At 45.2% G+C, this 18,512-nt stretch overlaps 1 protein-coding gene across 2 annotated transcripts in view; it reads right to left on the bottom strand.

Annotated features, from left to right (window-relative positions):
• Positions 1-15,823: 15,823 nt before the first annotated feature.
• SHC4 (SHC adaptor protein 4) overlaps positions 15,824-18,512 on the bottom strand; it is a 125,002-nt gene continuing 122,313 nt past the window's right edge. For both annotated transcript variants that reach the window (XM_063926041.1, XM_063926042.1), the window contains one exon: positions 15,824-17,250. In XM_063926041.1, the coding sequence (XP_063782111.1) occupies positions 17,107-17,250 (144 nt within the window). In that variant the 3' untranslated portion in view covers positions 15,824-17,106. The remainder of the gene's footprint in view (positions 17,251-18,512) is intronic.

Raw genomic sequence — 18,512 nt, 5'->3', positions numbered from 1 at the left:
TCCGTTCACGATTGCGAATGGTACAAGACAGGGCTGTCCTTTGTCACCCTTAATTTTCGCGCTGATGATGGAACCACTGGCGTCGGGAATCCGCGACTGCCCGGATATCTCGGGGATTACAATTGGTTCTTCTCAGTTCAAGATCTCCTTATATGCAGACGATATTTTGCTCACTCTCTCGAACCCGCACATCTCTCTCCCAAACCTTCTAAAAATTATACAGGAATTTGGTTTTATTTCCAACTTTAAAGTCAACGATGCTAAAACGGAGGTACTAGACTTTCACTTGCAAGCCCAGTTAAAGGCCTCTTTATGCAGCAACTTCAAATTTGACTGGAAAAAATCCCGCCTGAAATACCTAGGCGTATTCCTCACCAGACAACACTCCCAATTATATAAAGCCAATTACCCTGAACTAATTCATAATGTCACTGGCGATCTCCAGAAATGGTCAGGTCAGTTTATTTCTTGGTCTGGACGGGCCAACGCCCTGAAAATGAACGTCCTGCCTCGTCTCTTATACCTATTCCAGGCGCTCCCGATACGAATACCTTCACAGGTGTTCTCAGATTTGCAGAAGAAATTCTTACACTTTCTGTGGTCAGGCAAGAGACCTCGGGTTCGTTTTAAGACACTTTATAACAGGAACAGAGAGGGTGGACTTGGAGTACCCAACATTAAATTGTATTACTACGCGGCCCACCTATCTCAGGCCGTCCTCTGGCACTCACATACAGCGTCTCGTAGATGGGTTCAATTGGAATCCGAACTTGTTCGTATGAGGTCCATCTCCACCCTCCTCTGGATCCCTCGAACTCACAGACCCCCCGAATGCTCTAATTTCCCATCTATAGCATTTACCATCACACTTTGGGACAGACTCACTAAGACTTTCTCCTTATTGTCCTCCCCCCCCCCCCCCCCCCGCTCTTGCACCCCTCTGGGACAATCCGTTGTTCCCTGAAGGTCAGTCCCCACTGTCAGGTCCGGGTGTTTTTGTGAATCCGTTAACCCGGGACCAACCACAGGTGTAGGTGCTGGGGTATGAAGAAAGCAGGGAGGACGAAGAAAGTTCCGTTTCATATATTTATTAAAAATAACAATTCAGTAAAGAGTTAAATGACAAGTTGTTAATCATCATATTATACTGAAGTATTGCAGGAATGGCAGAAATAATATGCAGGATGAATCTCAAAGACAAATAAAAGAAATGTTCATGGAACTGTATTTGAAACAAGCTGATGAATAAATGTTGAATTGTCCAAATATAAACAAGCTTTGATGCTGAACGGCAGAATGTGTTTAACTGGATAATGCAGACATGAAGAAATAACTGTAAGGATTTGCAATGAAGTTTTAAGAGTTAACTGAGAGGCTGTGAAGAATTATCCTTGTTATGGTAACATAGAAAATAAAAGTACTTAATTGGGTTACTTGCGGGTTCCGGAGATCACTGTGAAAACTGTAGCAGATGACAGGGTGATGAACGGGTTAAATGCAGAGTAGAACAAACGAACAGCTGAGGTTAGTGGAATCCTCCAAACTCTGTATGGTTGAAAGCAGGCAGACAGGGTTTCCTCATGCAAGACTCTGGGAATCCAATTGTTACCAGTAGGTGCGTGATTAACTGACAGCACAGCGGGGAGCCGGTGGATCTTTAGCAGTGAAGGCTGCAGACGGACCTCTGGGAACGGAGGCGATATCTGGACCACGGGAATCACACAGGAATGCACGGAGAGAGCTCAGAGCTAGAGCACAGCGTTGACACAACAAAGCACTGGCCCAGAGTAACATAATCCCAGCCTACTTAAAGGCAGCACAAGCACGGGATTGGCTTACACCTGCCCACAGGTGTTTTCACAAGTGCTCTGTATTACCTATTTGGTCTCCAACATGGCCACCTCCTATACAGCAGAAACACCGCAGTGCCTTAGGCCATTTGGTCCCCGCACTCACAGTTCCCAGATTCTGCATTACCTGTGCCACCGATCACGCCGCGTCCCCACACGGGCGCACAGAACCGCGAGCAACCGCACTGGCAACGGATGAACCCCAGAACCCGCAAAGGTAAGAGACCGGTTCGTGACAGTACCCCCTCTTCTACGGGTGGTCTCCGAACACCTTTGAACCTTGTCAGGATTTTTGGAGAAGTATTTCTGTACCAGTCTTGGAGCATGAACATCTTCAGAGAAAACCCAGGATCTCTCCTCCCAGTCGACCAAAAACTGTAAACGTCCATATCGGGAACGTGAGTCCACAATCTCTTTAACTTCAAATTCCTCATTCTGCAAAGAGTGAACTTTAGGAGATTTGGACTGGGTAGTACGGAACTTATTGAGAATCAAAGGCTTCAGTAAAGATGTATGAAAGGCGTTAGGAATTCTCAAAGACGGTGGCAACTTGACTTTGTATGACACAGGGTTGAGTACCTTTACAATGGGAAATGGACCAATAAACTTGGGAGCAAATTTCTTAGAAGGAACTTTGAACCTGAGATTGCGCGTAGAAATCCAAACTTGGTCTCCCACTTTGTAATTCGGTACAGCTTTACGTTTTCTATCTGCAAAAGATTTATAACGAGCGGAAGTTTTGACCAAGGACTTACGTACACACCTCCAGATTCTAGATAGACGTTGAAGCTCTTGATCTGCCGCTGGAACCTCTAGGGCTGGCAATGGATGGAACTCTGGCACACGAGGATGAAAGCCGAAGTTAATATAAAAGGGCGTAGATTCTGAAGATGAATGGAAGAGATTATTATGAGCAAATTCTGCCAATGGAAGGTAGTCAACCCAGTCATCCTGTGAGGACGATATATATAGCCGGAGAAATGTTTCAAGGTCTTGGTTGACTCTCTCAGTTTGTCCATCTGTCTGAGGATGATATGCAGAAGAAAAATTCAACTTGACATTTAAAGATGAACAAAGCGACCTCCAAAACTTGGCCACAAACTGTGTTCCCCGATCAGAGATAATCTCTCGAGGAAGGCCATGCAACTTAAAGATTTCAGAGATGAACAATCTGGCTAGTAAAGGGGCTGATGGTAACCCAGTTAATGGAATGAAATGTGCCATTTTCGAAAATCGATCCACTATCACCGAAATGATATTTCGCCCTTTTGATGGAGGTAGATCGGTCACGAAATCCATTGAGATATGAGTCCATGGTTGTTTGGGTATGGATAATGGATGTAATAAACCTGGTGGAGAACTTCTTGGACTCTTATGTTGGGCACATTTAGGACATGCTGCTATAAACTCTTGGACATCGGCTTTGAGACGTGGCCACCAATAAGACTGTTGAATAAATTTGAGAGTCTTTAGAACCCCAGGATGACCCATGAAGGAAGAGGAGTGAGCCCAGGTAAGCAGCCGTTTTCGAAGACTTGTGGCGACAAAGGTCTTGCCAGGCGGAGGAACTGGAGAGGTTCGAGTCATTAAAAAGGACGTAGGATTCACAATGGCTTGATTCGTGGTAGCATCATTTAATTCAGAAGAAGCAAAGGACCGGGAAAGGGCATCTGCCTTTTTGTTCTGAGACCCTGGACGATAGGTGAGCTTGAAATCAAATCGTGTGAAGAAAAGCGCCCATCGAGCTTGTCGTGGATTCAAACACTGAGCTGACTGCAGATACAGAAGATTCTTATGATCAGTATAAACTGTAATGCGATGTTGTGCTCCTTCTAGAAGGTATCTCCACTCCTCAAATGCCAACTTGATGGCAAGTAATTCTTGCTCACCGATTGCATAATTACGTTCTGCCGGGAGGAACTTACGGGAGAAATATCCGCAGGGATGGACCTTTTTATCTTCAAAGACTTGTGATAACACAGCTCCTACTGCTTCTGTAGATGCATCCACCTCTAGTAGAAAGGGACGATTCAAATCAGGCTGTCGAAGAATGGGGGCTGACCCAAAGGCTTGCTTTAAATCAGAGAAGGCTTTGATTGCTTCAGAAGACCAGTTCGTAGGATTTGCTCCCTTGCGAGTTAGAGCTGTGATGGGAGCAGCTAACGAAGAATAATTCTTAATGAATCTCCTATAGAAATTAGCAAAGCCAAGAAATCGCTGAATCCCCTTGAGAGTTGTAGGAGTGGACCAATCTCGGATAGCTTGTACCTTACCGGGATCCATACATAGCTCTGATCCAGAAATGTTGTAACCAAGGAACGGTATGGAAGATACTTCAAAAGTGCACTTCTCTAATTTACAATAAAGTTGATTTTTCCTCAGACGTGTCAGTACCTCTTTAACTTGGTGACGGTGAGACTTTAGATCCGTAGAGAATATTAGGATATCATCCAAGTACACTACTAGACACTTGTAGAGAAGATCACGAAAAAGTTAATTCACATAGCTTTGAAAAACTGCAGGTGCATTACAAAGACCAAAAGGCATTACAAGGTATTCGTAATGCCCATCCCTGGTATTAAAAGCAGTCTTCCACTCGTCCCCTGCCCGGATGCGGATTAAATTGTAGGCCCCTCGGAGATCCAATTTTGTAAACACAGTAGCTCCCTTTACCCGGTCAAATAATTCTGGAATTAAGGGTAATGGGTACTTGTTTTTCACAGTGATCTCATTGAGTCCACGGTAATCTATGCATGGTCGTAACCCACCGTCCTGCTTCTTAACGAAGAAGAATCCGGCTCCTGCAGGTGAAGAAGATGGTCTGATAAATCCTTTGGTTAGATTTTCCTGTATATAATCAGACATAGCTTGCGTCTCTGGGATGGATAGCGGATAAATTCGTCCCCTAGGAGGTGTTTTACCCGGAACCAGGACGATTGGGCAGTCCCATTCGCGATGAGGAGGTAGAGAGTCTGCTGCTTGTTTACTGAAAACATCCGCAAAGGATTGATACACCGGAGGTAGGTCGGGAAGGCTAATTGACCGGAGAGGTACAATTGAGGCTAAACAGTCCTTGGTACAAGATTTACCCCACGAAAGGACTTCCATGGTTTGCCAATTAAGTTGAGGATTATGCTTCTGCAGCCAAGGTAAACCAAGTATCACATCTTGAGAGGCTTTGGGAATCACGTAGAAGGAGACGTATTCGGAATGGAGCACACCAACTTTCATCTTGAGACATACGGTTCGATGAGTAATTATACCATCTGGAATTCGACTTCCATCCACTGCTGTAACAGCAACTGCTGCTTCCAGAGGCATGGTTTGAACTTTAGACCGTAAGACAAAGGCTGAGGAGATGAAGTTCTCGGCTGCCCCGGAATCTAGGAGAGCTGAAACTTTCACTGTAGAACTTGGAACTTCTAATTGAATAGACAAGGTCGGCTCTTTCCCAGAACGTGATTCTAAAGTAACTCCTAGCTTAACCTCTCTTGAATAAGCTAGGAGCGAGAGTTTCCCGGTCGGAGTTTCCAGAATTTAACTAAATGTTCGGAGGACCCACAGTACATGCAGAGGTTACCCTGTCGACGACGAAGTCGTTCCTCCTCTGTGAGGCGAGAGCGCCCAATCTGCATAGGTTCTTCTGTCGTTACCGGAGACTGTGATGAAGAATCTTGTCGAGGCCTAAGATGATAACGTGGACTGGATCGCTCTGCCCTGGATTTCTCTAAACATCGCTCCCTGTAGCGTAGGTCAAGTTTGTTACAGAGAGAAATCAATTCATCCAGTTTAGTTGGCACATCCCGGATAGTTAAATCATCCTTGATTTTCTCTGAAAGTCCATTCCAAAACGCGGCGATCAGGGCCTCCTCATTCCAGTTTAACTCTAAAGACAACGTGCGAAACTGAATAATATATTGACTGACAGGACGTAAACCTTGACGTAGACGGAGAATCTCCAAAGATGCTGAGGTGGTCCTGCCTGGTTCGTCAAAGATTCTCCGGAAGGATGATACGAACTCCTTGTAATTAGAGAGGATAGGATCACCTCTTTCCCATAATGGTGATGCCCACTCCAGAGCCTGACCGGAAAGGAGGGCAATAATATATGCAACCTTAGAACGAGCTGATGGGAAACTGGCGGACAACAGTTCGAACTGGATCTCGCATTGATTCAGGAATCCTCTGCAAAGTTTTGGAGTACCGTCAAACTTACTCGGAGAGGGTAACTGCAAGCGGGACCTAGGCAGCATCACAGGAGAAGCTGTAGTGGTAACTGGGACAACCGGAGTTGGAATCAGGACTTGAGACGTTTTAATAGCCGTATGAAGAGTCTCTAAACGGTCTGCCATAGTTTGCATAAACTGTACTATTTGTGTCTGTATAGACTCCTGGTTTTCCAGACGGGAAAGGATATCTGACGTAGCACCGCCTCCTGCGAATTGGTCACTTGACGGATCCATGTGGCCAGTGCTTACTGTCAGGTCCGGGTGTTTTTGTGAATCCGTTAACCCGGGACCAACCACAGGTGTAGGTGCTGGGGTATGAAGAAAGCAGGGAGGACGAAGAAAGTTCCGTTTCATATATTTATTAAAAATAACAATTCAGTAAAGAGTTAAATGACAAGTTGTTAATCATCATATTATACTGAAGTATTGCAGGAATGGCAGAAATAATATGCAGGATGAATCTCAAAGACAAATAATAGAAATGTTCATGGAACTGTATTTGAAACAAGCTGATGAATAAATGTTGAATTGTCCAAATATAAACAAGCTTTGATGCTGAACGGCAGAATGTGTTTAACTGGATAATGCAGACATGAAGAAATAACTGTAAGGATTTGCAATGAAGTTTTAAGAGTTAACTGAGAGGCTGTGAAGAATTATCCTTGTTATGGTAACATAGAAAATAAAAGTACTTAATTGGGTTACTTGCGGGTTCCGGAGATCACTGTGAAAACTGTAGCAGATGACAGGGTGATGAACGGGTTAAATGCAGAGTAGAACAAACGAACAGCTGAGGTTAGTGGAATCCTCCAAACTCTGTATGGTTGAAAGCAGGCAGACAGGGTTTCCTCATGCAAGACTCTGGGAATCCAATTGTTACCAGTAGGTGCGTGATTAACTGACAGCACAGCGGGGAGCCGGTGGATCTTTAGCAGTGAAGGCTGCAGACGGACCTCTGGGAACGGAGGCGATATCTGGACCACGGGAATCACACAGGAATGCACGGAGAGAGCTCAGAGCTAGAGCACAGCGTTGATACAACAAAGCACTGGCCCAGAGTAACATAATCCCAGCCTACTTAAAGGCAGCACAAGCACGGGATTGGCTTACACCTGCCCACAGGTGTTTTCACAAGTGCTCTGTATTACCTATTTGGTCTCCAACATGGCCACCTCCTATACAGCAGACACACCGCAGTGCCTTAGGCCATTTGGTCCCCGCACTCACAGTTCCCAGATTCTGCATTACCTGTGCCACCGATCACGCCGCGTCCCCACACCGGCGCACAGCACCGCGAGCAACCGCACTGGCAACGGATGAACCCCAGAACCCGCAAAGGTAAGAGACCGGTTCGTGACACCCACGTACTTTCCAACATTGGCAGACGCTCGACCTGTTGTTTATTAACGACATGGCGCCCTCTCGCTCTTTCCCAGCCTTCTCTGACTTACAGAGTAGATATGAACTCCCTCCACATTGCTTCTTTCAATATCTACAACTACGTAGCTTTCACATAGCATACATACACTCACATAGCTCCTTAACCCGATCACCTCTGGAATCATTATGCTTTCTGCGCTCTCCCTCTAGGGGCCTCCTATCATCTATATACCGCCTCATGCTTACTCATGATCTACCCACATTGACCCCTCATGAAATAGCTTGGGAAACTGAATTACAGGACCACTTGGAACCAGATACCTGGGAACAGATTAAACAAAACCTAGTCTCCTCAGCGACCTCTATTAGACATAGAGAAAACTCGTTTAAAATTTATGTTCGTTGGTACTTAGTGCCGACGCGTCTGAGTAGAATATTTCCTGCCGCATCGTATAGATGTTGGAGGGGTTGCGGATTGGAGGGTACCCTGCTCCATGTATTCTGGGACTGTCCCGGGATAACATCGCGCTGGAAAGCCATCCGGAAATTGATCTTGCGAATCACCGGAGTGACCGTGCCCTTCTCCCCAACTTTCTTCCTCTTCCCAAGGCCCATCCCTGGAACACCAAGACCCATACAAAGACTCATCTGGCACATTGCGACCGCACTGAGATGTAAGATTGCTTTTCATTGGAAGTCGCACACAGTCCCCTCCATTGCGGCGGTGATCGCGGCTGTATGGGATACATATCATATGGAGTTTCTCTCTAGCGTGATCGAGAGCAGGGCTGGGACCTTCACTGAGGTCTGGTCCCCATGGTTGGCACACTTTAAATGCCCCCCCCCCGTTGACATTCGGTCTCTGATATACTTACATAATGGATATCAAATGTTTGCATTGCTGTACCCCCCCCCCCCCCCCCTCCTCCCTTTTTCCTTCTGTCTTCCCCATCCCCGTCCTCCTTTGTATTTAAAAAAAAAAAAAAAAAACTGGATGAACAGGCACATTGTCATATACTATCACAAATACTAAAAATACAAATGCTACTTGTGGGACACATATCAATGGTATCCACACAGTCATAAGCTTATGTTATTGGATTTGTATATGTTCCCTATCACATCTATTGAAGAAAATGTTATCTAGTGCCTGACTACAACAGATACACACTCTGCTGTCTAGGGGAACGTGTATAAGGGGCTCTGCTGTGGGGTAATGTGTATAACTGTTATGCACACCAGTGCCTGCAGGAAAGTACTGGTGTCAGAACTGTTATGCACTCCAGTGTCTGCAGGAATGTACTGGTGTTTGAACTGTTATGCAAAACAGATGGACTCACAGACAAACTGGGGGATATGACATAACGTACACAGAAGGTGATAGGGTAACAAAATACACACAAAGTGAACAGAGAAGCCCAGAGGCTAAGGAACTGGGTATCTCCCTTGTATTAGAACTGCTCAGATGGAAAAGCAAGATGTTGTGTTTTAATACGTAGAGAACCCGAAATGCTGTTGCTAAGGGCAACAGCAAAACCCTAAAGGGTTACCAACGGGTGTGGCAGTAAACTCCTTGGTCAGAGATGGAATGATAGACACAAGGAGAATCTCCACAATCCTAATTCTCACTTGCAGTGCACAGGTTTTAGCTTACTGCCACTAAACTGACCCCTGACACCTAGCACAGTGAGACAGGATTAGACAGGCAAGTCTTAGAATACAGCCGCAAACTTGCTAAGTTCACAGAGTAGTAACAGAACCCCAGCAAGCTAAACGACTGACTCCAGTCTTACTGCTAGGTCTGGATTGGCAGAGTGTAATACCAAATCCCCAGGCCTATTTGCAGTAAGCAACAAACAAATACAAAGCTACACAGTACTGGCTAACTTTCATGAACTGACTAACCAACAAAGATTCAGCAGCATCTGCTTACCCTGAAAAGGGGCCTTATAAAGCAGGTGCTGTCCACGCCCCACTCAGACCTCACAGACTGTGAGCACAAAAACCAGCACCGGATCCCCTGCCGTGCACAGAGCCTATAACCACTGCACAGCAAAAGACCCGAACCGGAGTGTCAGCTGCGCTCAGGTTACTCCACTAGCACTTGTCTCCCGGTTGCCATGACGACGTGGCAGCACAGGGCAGGAGACCCTAACAGTACCCCCCCTCTGACGAGGGGTCAAAGAACCCCTACCACCGGGTTTATCGGGGAACTGCGAGAAGAAAGAGCGTATCAGTCTGGGGGCATGAAGATCACAACTGCGCACCCACGACCGCTCCTCCGGGCCATACCCCTTCCAGTGCACCAAAAATGACAGCCGACCCCGAACCAACTTGGAGTCAAGAATCCTTTCAACAACAAACTCCCTCTGGCCACGTATCAGAAGAGGGGAAGGTCTTCCACTGGAAGAAGGATTACTAATCGCCCGTTTTAAAAGGGAACAATGAAATGTTTTATTGATACCCAAAGAACGGGGCAGATCTAACTGAAATGCCACCGGATTGATAACCCTGGTGATCTTATAAGGGCCGATGAACCGGGGCCCTAACTTATGAGATGGCTGTCTCAACTTCAAATTCTTGGTAGACAACCAGACGAAGTCTCCTAATTTGAAGCTGCAGGGTCTTTTCCGCTTATCAAAAATCCTTTTGGTCACTAATGACACAGACACAAGGGCTTTCTTCACTTTCCGCCAAATACCTCTAAGGACCGAAACCACAGAGGAACCACCAGGCGTGGAGTCCAGGGGGTCAAAAGAATTGGCCTTAGGATGATGCCCATACACACAAAGGAAGGGAGAGATCCCTGTAGCAGAGTGAGCCGCGTTGTTATAGGCAAACTCCGCCATGGACAGATGAGCAACCCAGTCAGTCTGACACTTGGAGACATAACACCTGAGGAACTGCTCCAAGGACTGGTTCACCCTTTCAGTCTGCCCATTAGACTGCGGATGGTAGCCTGACGACAAGCTGACAGAAATCTGGAGATCGGAACAAAATGCCCTCCAGAATTTGGCCACAAACTGGGATCCGCGGTCAGAGACCACATCAAGTGGCAACCCGTGGAGACGCACAACATGCAGCATAAATAATTCAGACAGGCGTCTGGCTGATGGCAGCCCAACCAGTGGAACGAAGTGCGCCATCTTCGAAAACCTGTCAACGACAACCCAGATGGCTGTCATCCCCGAGGATTTGGGCAAGTCCACCACAAAATCCATTGAAATGTGGGTCCATGGCTTAGATGGGATAGAGAGTGGATGTAATGGGCCAACAGGAACCCCTCTAGGAGTCTTATTTCGGGCACAGATGTCACATGCCCGAACCCACTGATCCACATCCTTAGCCACCGAGGGCCACCACACCGCCCTAGATAGCAACTCCCGAGTTCTGGCAATACCCGGGTGACCTGCCGACTTCTTGGCATGGAATTCCAGGAACACTCGCTGTCTTAACCTAGGAGGCACAAACAAAAGACCTACCGGAAGGTCTGGAGGAGCCTGCTCCTGTGCTCTAAGGACTAATGATAAGAGGTCCTGGGTAATGCCCATCGTGCCTGCCTGGCATTGAGACGCTTCGCTGACTCTAAATATGCCAGATTCTTATGGTCAGTGAAGCGTCTCAATGCCAGGCAGGCACGATGGGCATTACCCAGGACCTCTTATCATTAGTCCTTAGAGCACAGGAGCAGGCTCCTCCAGACCTTCCGGTAGGTCTTTTGTTTGTGCCTCCTAGGTTAAGACAGCGAGTGTTCCTGGAATTCCATGCCAAGAAGTCGGCAGGTCACCCGGGTATTGCCAGAACTCGGGAGTTGCTATCTAGGGCGGTGTGGTGGCCCTCGGTGGCTAAGGATGTGGATCAGTGGGTTCGGGCATGTGACATCTGTGCCCGAAATAAGACTCCTAGAGGGGTTCCTGTTGGCCCATTACATCCACTCTCTATCCCATCTAAGCCATGGACCCACATTTCAATGGATTTTGTGGTGGACTTGCCCAAATCCTCGGGGATGACAGCCATCTGGGTTGTCGTTGACAGGTTTTCGAAGATGGCGCACTTCGTTCCACTGGTTGGGCTGCCATCAGCCAGACGCCTGTCTGAATTATTTATGCTGCATGTTGTGCGTCTCCACGGGTTGCCACTTAATGTGGTCTCTGACCGCGGATCCCAGTTTGTGGCCAAATTCTGGAGGGCATTTTGTTCCGATCTCCAGATTTCTGTCAGCTTGTCGTCAGGCTACCATCCGCAGTCTAATGGGCAGACTGAAAGGGTGAACCAGTCCTTGGAGCAGTTCCTCAGGTGTTATGTCTCCAAGTGTCAGACTGACTGGGTTGCTCATCTGTCCATGGCGGAGTTTGCCTATAACAACGCGGCTCACTCTGCTACAGGGATCTCTCCCTTCCTTTGTGTGTATGGGCATCATCCTAAGGCCAATTTGCAGTAAGCAACAAACAAATACAAAGCTACACAGTACTGGCTAACTTTCATGAACTGACTAACCAACAAAGATTCAGCAGCATCTGCTTACCCTGAAAAGGGGCCTTATAAAGCAGGTGCTGTCCACGCCCCACTCAGACCTCACAGACTGTGAGCACAAAAACCAGCACCGGATCCCCTGCCGTGCACAGAGCCTATAACCACTGCACAGCAAAAGACCCGAACCGGAGTGTCAGCTGCGCTCAGGTTACTCCACTAGCACTTGTCTCCCGGTTGCCATGACGACGTGGCAGCACAGGGCAGGAGACCCTAACAATAACAGTTACCACTGTGTGGTGGAATGTGTATAAGGGTACTACTGTGTGCTGTAATGATCAAAAGGTCGATATGATAATGGTCGACACAACATATGGGCAACATAAGCTTTTTGGATTTTTGTCTTCTTCATTTTTGGGACTTTTTCATACTTTACCATCCACGTGGACTGCAATTCAGAACAGTAACCTGTGCTGAGCAAAGCGAGCCATGCAAGGGGACACGGTGCACTAACTGGGGTTTCACATGCTGGAAGGGAAATTTTGACACCAAAAGCCACCAAAAACTCATGTCAACATTTTCATAAGTTGACTATTTTTGTGTAAGCCTGTCAATCTTTTGACCATGTCGACCTTGTGCATGTCAACCATTTGGTGTCGACTTAGACATTGTCGAACTTCTGACTGTCAACCCTTTGATCTATAACCAGAAGGAAGGATGCAGTCCATAGAAGAACATTATAGCTTGCGGGAGAGCTTGAACATGTGCACCCGCACCAACATTTTCTCTGCGGCTTCTAGGGATTGCATTGGTTGCATCTCTAGAAGCACAATAGAGCTGGCGGGCTTTCCATTAGAAACCAAATCTGCCGATCACAGTCCTACATGTGATTAGCAGATAGTGCTTGGTAGAAGATTTTTAATGGGGGAGGGCTGCAACCCCCAGGTAAAATCCTCCACTGTTTGTAACTATTTACTATGATATCTCTTTTCACCTCACTCAGCACAATATACATGCCTATGCAATAAATTCCAAATGCAATTTGACCTTGTGTGAATTCATCTCTAAGTATATATTTCTTGCTGGGTCGACTGAGAATATTTTGCTATTTTTTGTTGTTGTATTAGATGTTATTTTGTTGTGAACAATGGATTGCCTGCAACTTGTAAGCTCTACCTATATTTATAGGCTGTACTGTTTTCCATATCCTCTAAATCATTAGGGACACCAGATACTCTAATTCAGGGGTGGGGAACCTTTTTCATGCCAAGGGCCATTTGGATTTTTTCAACATCATTCGCGGGCCATTTTTTAAGCGCCCCACACCCCCATGCACACACTCTCCTAGGAAAGTAGGAGTGGCATTAAATCCCCTTCTCAAAGCAAGAGTATTTTCTACATTGAAACTTCTTGCCCACAGAAATACCCCTCGCTCACTGATTCAACTCACACTCCCTTCCCCTGCGTTGAACCACACTGACACTCCACTCACATTCCCTCTCCCTACACTGTACCACACACTGACCCCAACACACCCTCCCCTGCAACACACTGACACTCACACTCCCTCCCCTGCCCTGTAACACACACTGACACTCACACTCCCTCCCCTGCCCTGTAACACACTGACACTCACACTCCCTCCCCTGCCCTGTTACACACACTGACACTCACACTCCCTCCCATGCCCTGTAACACACACTGACACTCACACTCCCTCCCATGCCCTGTAACACACACTGACACTCACACTCCCTCCCATGCCCTGTAACACACTGACACTCACACTCCCTCCCCTGCCCTGTAACAGACACTGACACTCACACTCCCTCCCATGCCCTGTAACACACACTGACACTCACACTCCCTCCTCTGCCCTGTAACACACACTGACACTCACACTCCCTCCCCTGCGCTGTACCACACACTGACACTCACACTCCCTCCCATGCCCTGTAACACACTGACACTCACACTCCCTCCCCTGCGCTGTACCACACACTGACACACTCCCTCCCCTGCCCTGTAACACACTGACACTCCCTCCCCTGCTCTGTACCACACTAACGCTAACAGTTACACTCCCTCCCCCTTGCACTGTATGTATTCTTACCGGCGGCTCCTGAGTATGCACCGGTCTTCCCTCAAGGTGGCCGTGCTGCTACCTGCAATGCTGGAGACGGGCGCGGAGCAAAGGCCCATGGGAAAGGCAGCTGCGGCATCAAGGGAGATGTAGTTCTCTCACAATGTACACTGAATACAGTGCACAGTGTGAGAAAACTACATCTCCCAGGAAGCCATGCACCGGGGACGGCTTTACACAGCTGCCTCATACCTCTCTGAGCCGTCTGCCGCACACTACATCATGGGAGATGTAGTTTACTCACACTGTACATTGAATACAGTGCACAGTGTAGAGAAAACGACATCTTCCAGGAAGCCGTGCGCCGCAAACGACTTTACACTCGGCGGCTGCCTCCGGGCCGGTCAAGATGCCTCTCCGGGCCGGATAAGGCCCGCGGGCTGGAGGTTCCCCACCCCTGCTCTAATTAAATAAATGTGTTTAACTAAAGATTACTAATACAAATTCTTATGCTATGGCTCACTGCACAAACACAGCAAAGATAAGAAGCAAACAGAGCAAAGACACTGTGTGATCAAGTGCCCTCCAACCCATGCTCTGCTGCTGTCAGGGGACCAACAAGGTGCTAATGAGAATTGTCAGCAGGGACACCTGAGCAACTCCGGCAGGCTGAGTTCAGCTGTAGTGAACAATCTTCGGTTTTTAAGTTACAAACCAGGCAACAGCAGGAGATTACACCCAGGTTGCGGGAAGGTAGAAAGCTGACTTGTACTTCAACCTGCAGGGAGAATTATTATGGAACAGTTTGAGATGACTTTCAAATTCAGGTGGCAGGAGGGAATCTCTCCTATACAACATGTGAAGGATATGTATAAAAACGGACAACAATTTTAAGTATCCTATCACAGTAACACTGAGGTTTAACATTTTTTTCCATGCTTTGGTTTTTGCATCAGATGTTTCATGGATGGACATTCATCGCAAAGTTGTTATTTGATGGACATAGCAAATAAGAAGCACAGTATGTATTCAAGTTTTTTCCCCTTATGAAACAAGTCTACCTGCTCTGTTCCAAATTGATTCAAAAACGAACACAGACAGTTTGTATATAAATGCAATGTTTATTTCAGACTGAGCGAAAAGTGAAAGATGGGAAAACCTTTTTGTTTTTATTTCTTAGTTATATAAGAAATATACTAGATAGAATACATAAAAATACATTTCATTAAAAAATAATTGCCCTTTATGTCTTTTTCCAGAAAGTAAAACAATACCCACATGCCTTTTGTGTGTGCATCATACTTTGTCTACAGCCAATGGACCTCTATCATAACAATGCAGATTTTAATATCTTATAGTTTTATTCACCACTGGGCGCTACTATAGGACTAAGCTCATGTTATTTCTCCCAGGGCTGAGTCAAACCTACACACTGGTGCATGTGAGAGTGATACAGTTAGAAAATGATACAAAAAAAATGTCCTGCGTACCATTGAGTATAGCCAGAAAAATAGCATAGACTATTCCAGTATTTCTTCTATAGGCTAATAAGGTATTATGCCTACTAATGACAGGTTTCTTACATACTAGCAGCAAGACAGTAATGCTTCCTGGTGTGTTTTCATTGCTATTTCCAAGTTTTACGATAAAAGCGGTATACTGTATGTGCTATGATGTATTAACCTGGAGAAGGCATAAGGAAGTGATAATCCAGTGATAAGTGCAAGGTGATAAACGAACCAGCCAATCATCTCCAATATGTAAATTAACAGTTAGGAGCTGATTGGCTGGATCGTTTATCACCTTGCACTTATCACTGGTTTATCACTTTATGCCGTCTCTAGGCTTAATACATCTGTCCCAGTGTTCCTTTGTTGTCAATCAAACAGGTAATGCACACTGGTTACTAGAAAGCTAATGGTGGCACGGGTCAGGGCATGCCAATGCACAGAATCTGCTGTTACTCCCTCTGTCAGGGAGGTTGAGAAAACAAAGCAAAAAAAAAACAAAAAAAACTGTAGTACCATTTATGCCCAGCAGGTAATTCACAGTCTTTACATTCCCTTCCAAATCCATATTTATACTACAGTGTATTCAAAATTGAGATTTATACATACCCTAATTATATTTATAATAAATGTACACTATGCATACATCAAAATGTGATCTAACGTTTCATGTATTCCCCCATGGGACAGTTCATATTCTACTATATAGCTTTGGTCTTGTATCTTCTGATCCATGCGGATAATTCAGAAACTGCTGTTTAGCAGTACTGGAGCCACTGGTTCAGGTTATATGACACCCACTTTTCAGCTATGATGCTGGGATGGGCTTGATTTCTGAATTCTTGGACAGTGACATCACCATTAACCAGATATGCCATGGGTATAATCACCAGAGTTTCATAGAAGTGTGGCTTGTCTATATTCTAAGAGGAACTAAGGGGAGTTCCATTTTTCTATTTAGATAAAATAACTACATGAATTGTCCCAATAACATTTTAACTACCAAAGAAAGATTTTACCTTTAATAAAATATATTGGTACTAAATTGTCATTTGGAACGTTTTAAGACTACATGAAATGTATGCGCATGCCAGCTATGCTTATAATATTTTTCCATTACATAATATTGATATACAGTATACCATATTTTACAATGACCAATAGTGGCCTAACTCTTGCAGTATAATGAGATTTATAGAGACAGTTATTATATATACAAAAAACATATACCCTGCTAAGAATTTTCATTCCAAGGCACATAACATTCATTCTGAATGACTCTGGCGTACTAATGGTGGTTTTGTGCTTTCAAGTATTATTTGCATGTATATTTCTAATATAGAACGCTGACAGCTTGAGTATGTCATGGAAAACAAACATTTTTTGCGAGTTTTCCTGACTGCAAATCACATCTACATATAAAATGAGAGAGACCTTTGTAGCCTCAGTGGTTTATTTACCATGTATGCCTGTGATTGATATGGGCCCATAAGTAGTGTTTACACATATAACATTACATTTATATCACACAGTTCACTACCCCCTTGCATGTTCTTACGCATATGACAGAAACCCAGATGGAGTTTTTAACCCCGCAGATCAACCTCCTGCCTTCCCACCGGCTGCCTCAGACTGAGCTCACTTCCAGATGAGATGATCGGTAACTCATTTTCCACATGGTGTTTTATTAGGTGACTTACATTGTCAAAAACGTGATCTTTTGTCCTCACCTAGTAAACAAAGAGCATTTTTACATTAGGGTATCACTATCATATAATACTATGTATTACCCTTCTTACACATCTGTGTTTAAGGTGAAATACAGTATGCAATGGCAAATATGTGTCTTTCCAGTGGGAGAAATAAATGATAGGTCTGTGGAATAAGAAAAATGTGATATGCATATGGCATACATGGAGGGGTATTCTAGGGGAGCAGAAAAGTGGCTTTTTGTTATCAATTCTATTCACCTGTTTCTGCACTGAAACTGCATGTGGAGGAGATATGCAGTATCAAACCTTGGAGAGAGATAAAGTGGCAACCAGTCAGCTCCTAGCTTTCATTTTTCAAACACAGCCTGTAACATAGCATTTAGGAGCTGACTGGTACCTATCTCTCTACACGTTATCACTCTCCAAGGTTTGATACATCTCATCCAGTATATATAGTTTCCTGAGTGCAATCATTAAAATCCTCAGCGGCTCTGCGTAAAGTCAGTTTAAGGCAGGGTAAACCATATGGGGGAACCACTGCAACCGTAAACATATGAAAGGATTTGCATGGAGCTAATGAAGGTAATTTTCTGAATGGAGTCTAGATTCTGCAGACTCCCTTTATGGGGTGTATTCAATTGATGTCGGATACAATTTCAGTATTCAATTAGTGGCCAAATCAGTTGGCCAGTTTTGGCCATTCCCGACAATGCCAATCCGACTTTTTTTAAAGTCGGATGGACATTGTTGGAAACGGGGCTAAAACCTGTCGGATTTGGACCCCGAATCCAACAAAACACGTGGATCAGCAGCTAATCCGCCGATCCGCGTGTTTTCCGGCAAGTCGGATAAACGGCAGGTTGAATCTAGATACGACCTTAAATTGTCGGAAGTTGCAGTTTATCCGACAAGTTGAGAAATCCGACTTGAATTGAATAGACCCCTATGAATGCCAGTACAGGCAGGTTGCTTGGAGACCCTAAAAGGAGGACATGCTATACTTTGTATGGGACATTGCCATTCCCTGTTATAATGACAACACTAGCCAACAATGTGTCAGCAACATGGATATATAAACTGTTGTTTTCTGTTAACTTTTATGAGCTTTTATGTGTTGATTCAGAATAGGACACTAAAAATGTTCTATCACATCATGAGGGGTATCCTATTAGCTTCGGTACATTAGATACGAGCAAAAATATAATTAAATTGTTTAGAAAATGCTTAAAAATTAACAATGCCATTTAGAATCGAACTACAACCCTTTCTATGTTGAATTT

The sequence above is a fragment of the Pseudophryne corroboree genome, chromosome 6 (assembly GCF_028390025.1).
Source record: "Pseudophryne corroboree isolate aPseCor3 chromosome 6, aPseCor3.hap2, whole genome shotgun sequence".
Lineage (NCBI taxonomy): Eukaryota > Metazoa > Chordata > Amphibia > Anura > Myobatrachidae > Pseudophryne > Pseudophryne corroboree.
Note: the sequence above shows the minus strand (reverse complement) of the source record. Positions and strands in the feature narration are given on the sequence as shown.